The sequence below is a fragment of the Podarcis raffonei genome, chromosome 1, assembly GCF_027172205.1.
Source record: "Podarcis raffonei isolate rPodRaf1 chromosome 1, rPodRaf1.pri, whole genome shotgun sequence".
In the NCBI taxonomy this organism is placed as follows: Eukaryota; Metazoa; Chordata; class Lepidosauria; order Squamata; family Lacertidae; genus Podarcis; species Podarcis raffonei.
Genome location: NC_070602.1, coordinates 134,711,049 through 134,716,033, shown reverse-complemented (window position 1 = coordinate 134,716,033; position 4,985 = coordinate 134,711,049). Strand labels below are relative to the sequence as shown.

General features: G+C 45.3%; 1 protein-coding gene across 1 annotated transcript in view; it reads left to right on the top strand.

Annotated features, from left to right (window-relative positions):
* Positions 1-1,978: 1,978 nt before the first annotated feature.
* MED4 (mediator complex subunit 4) overlaps positions 1,979-4,985 on the top strand; it is a 9,132-nt gene continuing 6,125 nt past the window's right edge. Inside the window, exons 1-2 of the mRNA XM_053363728.1 lie at positions 1,979-2,108; positions 3,791-3,857. Of these exons, the coding sequence (XP_053219703.1) occupies positions 2,026-2,108; positions 3,791-3,857 (150 nt within the window). The 5' untranslated portion in view covers positions 1,979-2,025. The remainder of the gene's footprint in view (positions 2,109-3,790; positions 3,858-4,985) is intronic.

The following is a 4,985-nucleotide window of genomic DNA, read 5'->3' as shown; positions in this document are numbered from 1 at the left end:
GCGCGTGCGCGGCGGCAGGCGGACGGGGGCGCAGACGCGCTGGGTCCGGCGGGCCGCTCCGCCTGCCGAGTCCTAGTCAGCCTGCGGAACTCCCTGCCACGGGGCGGCTTTCCAAGAGGAGGCGGCGAATGCAGGGCGGGGGGCGGCGCTGTTGCTGGGCCACTAGGCTCCGCCCTCCGCCGACGCTCCCGATCCCCGTCTGCTCGCTGGTTCCCCGCAGGTATCTGGCGGGAGGCTCCGGCCTCATCCGGCAGGGCTCCTGCAACACCGGCGCCAGCAGAAAGCCAGGCCGCACTTTCCTGACATCTCCAGCTGCTTTTTCCCCTCGCCGCAGGATTGCCTCAAAGCTGGGACCGCTTCCAGAGGGTCGCTATTTTCAGGAGGGATTCAATCTCATGCTGGCAAATTGAGGCTGCATAATTAAAGCTGCTTTGGAACGCTTAAAAAACAAAAAACCCATTTCCCCAAAATTATGAGACCTTTTGCAATAAGGAAAGTGACAGGAAAATGCATTGGAAAGTGTGGGATCACACTTGTTTGATGTATCTGTGCCTGACTTTGCACAAACAAATCAGGATGATCTCTCCACAAACAGCAGGCAGGACATCTAGAAGCATCCTGGCATCTGGTTTTGTTAATTATTGTTATTTATTAAATTTGTATACTACCCTTCAGCTGAAGATCACAGGGTGGTTCACAGCATAAAAATACAAAATGAGAACCCAAAATACATAAAAAATCCGAACCCCCTTCAAGCACATTTTGAAGGCCATAGATTTATTACTATTTATTAAATTTTATTTAATGTGTGCTCCTCCTTTGGTCTGAATCATGGCAAAATGGCTATGCAAAATGTGTTGTCTTGTTAGATTATTACTCTGTATAAAGGGATATATATCAGAAGAGATTATTTGCAGTACAGGTACGCTATGAGACATCTTAGTGTACCTGTAATTGTGCACCAAACTGTATTTTTTATGATTGTTACCCGCCTCCCCTACTTTTATATGTAAGCTGGAAAAACAGGTTATAAATAAATATACGGTACATGAAATACTGCTACTATCCCAGTTGGTTAGAGGGTGGTGCTATGGTTGCAGGTTTGATCCCCGTTTGCCCCCAACATGAAACTTGCCCTCCCCAACATAAATCCTGGCTACGTCCGTGACTGCTGCCCATTCATTTTTGTTACTCCAGCTCCATACCCGTAATATAAAAATATACGCATGGTGCACGTAGCACCTACGGGATCGGCTCTCCTGGTATGCCCCATAGAGGACCTTAGGGTCCATATATAGCAACACCCTCGAGGTCCCGTGCCATAAGGAAGTCAGATTAGCCTCAACCAGAGCCAGGGCCTTTTCAACACTGGCTCCGGCCTGGTGGAACGCTCTGCCTCATGAGACCAGGATCTGATCTTTTTCCTCGGAGCCTGTAAGACAGAGTTGTTCCACCTGGCCTTTGGCTCATAATCAGTTTGATTCCCTCCCCCTTTTTCTTTTTCCTTTCTCCTCCTGCCATGAGATCGCTCCCTAATTGTTTTAATATTGTATCTTAATCTTTTAAATTGTCTTTTAATCAACTTGTTTTTATTATTGGTTGTTAGCCGCCCTGAGCCTGGTCTTGGCTGGGGAGAGCGGGGTATAAATAAAAATTTATTATTATTATTATTAAGCAGTTACCAATTTTACCAATTTTACAAAACAACAACAACAGCTGCATATAAAAATGTTGCAGTAATGCGAAACTCAGGGCGACGCAGAAAAACAGCGACCCCCTTTCTCTCCCGCCCCCCCCCCGATTCCGTGGGGCTGCAGCCCCGGTTTGCTCCGCCGGCAGAGGAGAAAAGGGGGCTTGGAGCGGGAACCTGCCGGCGGAGCGCTTGCCTGGCCGGGAAGCCGCGCTGCGCCGAGGGGCCGCCAGGTGGCGCCGCCTCCCAGCCGCCCCGCCCAGCTGCCTTCCTCCTCTGCTCCCTTCCTTCCGGTCGCTCGCTGCTCCTCGTCTGCGGCACGCTCGGCGGAGGCCATGGCGGCGGCGGCTGGCGGAGGGCGGAGCAGCACCCGCGAGCGGCTCTTGGCTGCGCTGGACGACCTGGAGCTCCTCGCCAGGTGGGTCGCCAGGGGAAGGTCAGCTGCGGGCAGCGTCTCTCAGGCGGCGGCGGCTTCGCCCGCCCGCCTGTCTGTCTTACCGTCGGTCAGCCAAGGCGACGCTCCTGTTCTCCCTCAGGATTTACATCGCAGGCTTAAAGGAGCGGTTATTTATTGTTTATTATCATTATTAGGATTTTATTGCAGGTTTAAAGGAACTCATTTATTTATTATTTCCCCCGGCAGGGACTCAAGGCGGTTTACAGGTTTAAACAAAAACATGGGAAGGGGGAAAATATATATTTTTTTTTAAAAATCCAGTTAAACATATAAAACTATTATATGTTAAGTTGAAGGCAGCTGTGAAACAGCCATGCACCCTGGTTCGCTCTGAGGTTGCCTGGAAGGCAAATTTATAAATAGACAAATGTAAACAACTGCTGCATAGTTAGTTTTTATTTCATTGTTTATTAGCACAGAAAAATAAAATTAATAAGTTGTTTTTATATTAAATTGACCAGGATAATGCAGGAATGGTCTCAAGGTCCCCAAATATACAAATAGTTTAACCCCCACTCCTTTTTAGTATCCACTTTTTTTTTAGTATCCACATATGGAAAGGCTCCAAAGCAGCCAACCCAAGTCTGTGCATGCATGCTCAGAAGTAATCTTCATCGAGGTTCATCACCCACTGAGTTCAGTGGGAACTTCCTTCTAAGTAAATATGAATAAGTGCATGAAGGACAGGTTGGTTTTTGTTTATCACCTAGAAGGAGCCTTTGGAAAGAGGAGTATAGAGTTTGCCCTGGGGGAGAGCTTGTTTTGTGATATTGCGGCAGTTCTCCATTCTCAGTCCCCCTTCTCCACATCAGGACCATTGAGAAATGGTGTAGAAATATGTACCCCAAACAGAAAATTTTAAGAGACATATTTTTGACTAAAGGACATGGAGTAAATGCTGTAAGTAAATAAATAAGTGATCCAAACCAGGGGCTACAGAGGATGAGGATGGTGAATCCTCAGCATCTGAAGCCCTGTTGACTTGCACCAGAAGGGGAGGGGACAATTTACTATTAGGTTTTTGCCACACCTACACCTTGTGTGTACTGTATTTAACCTGTGCAGTTTCAATGAGCAGGCTTTCAGCTGCACAGAATTTCAGCAAAGTTGAAATTGCACAGGTTAATTGTGCACTATACGCAGTCATAATGTATTTCAGATGCTTTTTCCACACAAAACTTTCAGGAAGGCTGTTTTCTTTTTTCAAGTTTTTAGACATACAGAGTAACAGAGCGAATATGTAACAAGTCCGGAAATTGAAAGCTGGAAATTCAGGCCAGTTATTAGCCCAAAGAGATCCAAGCAAACCCTAGAAAACTGGGTCTTATGGTAACCCATATTTTTCTAGTCAAGAAATATGGATCTAGTTCTTTTACTCTGAAAGGCTACTAACTGATACAGTTCTAATATACTTGCTTTGCATAAGAAGCGAACATTACGAGGATTATCATCCTGTAGATGGCAGTGTTTCATTTATACTTTTGATATGACTTTGCCAAAATAAGTGGCATGGACATGGTACTGTAGTGTTTCTGTGGATCTTTCTACTTAGACTTGTTATTTACTGTGGAGGAGTGAAGGCTGTAACTCAATTTTCAGAAACTGCAACTGACTTTTTCCATTGTGTGGAAACTTTGCTTCAGGGAACTGATTGAGATGTTGGCCATTTCAAGAAACCAGAAACTTGCACAACCTGGGGAGGAGAGGCAGGTAAGCAAACTGATAAAGAGCTCATAAGGTCCGGGTATATTTTTGTTGGGAGATGCCTGTATAAGATGCAAGCTGTATTAGGCTTTAAAACCAGCTCCTTGAAATACTAGTATTAATTGGTATCATTATGATTTATTAGACTTGTTTGTCACTTGTTACCTGAAGGCCTCAGCAACTTAAATTATACCACAAAAACAGAACAGAAACACCCCCATAACAATTATGACAATCACACTGTGAGCAGGGCAGTGGGTGGGGTAAGTGAAGACAAGCTACAATCAACTATAACGTCATTCACTGGTCCTGCTCAGGCTGCACAGAAAAAGCATTTTGGTTCCTGAAATTCATTCTGCTTGTGCAGATACAATATAACGGATAGAATTCTACAGGATGTGGTATTAGTGTGTGAAAACAGTCCAGATCCAATGATCCCCAGGCATGCACCTCCAGTTGGTGGAGATGTCAGGCGCTATACTGGCCCCCAGGCATCTTCACTTGGTCGCAAGTGGCAGATAGTCAGGTGCAAAATGTGCCTGGCTAATTTCAGACACTGGGTACTAGTGTACAAAATCTTAAAACAAGTTGGGATCAACTTCCTTTCTTATGTTCAGAATTATTTTTTGTTTGTGTTTTATACAGTTACACAAGCAGTGTTAGCTATAACCAGCGGAATATTTTAAACAGTATTCATAAGAAAGTCTATTTTGGGAAGTATCCATGAGATATCTGAGCCTGCATTTTGCCAATGAAGTGACCTGTTTGATGGTTTTCAGACTTAGTTGATTCGTAGGATACGGATGTTATTTCTTACTTCGAATAAGCAAACTTCAGATCAGCCTTGGCTTAACTTTGCCACAAGGTGCTTGTACAGGGAGTCGTTCTGAGTGACTTTTACACTTTGCCTCCGGTGTGTAGCTGCTGCCTTTGGAGCCTGCACATCAGAGACAGGTTGTAATAGCCTCTCAAATCTACGCCCTGTATGAGGACCATGCAGCAAACTGTCACCAGATCTGCCACCAGAGGGTGGTTCCCAAGTGTTAAAATGTAAGACTCAAGCCGTCCTGACATTTGGTTATAATATGCCAACAAAACAAAAAGCCTTATGTGGTATTCATCATACCAGTTAAA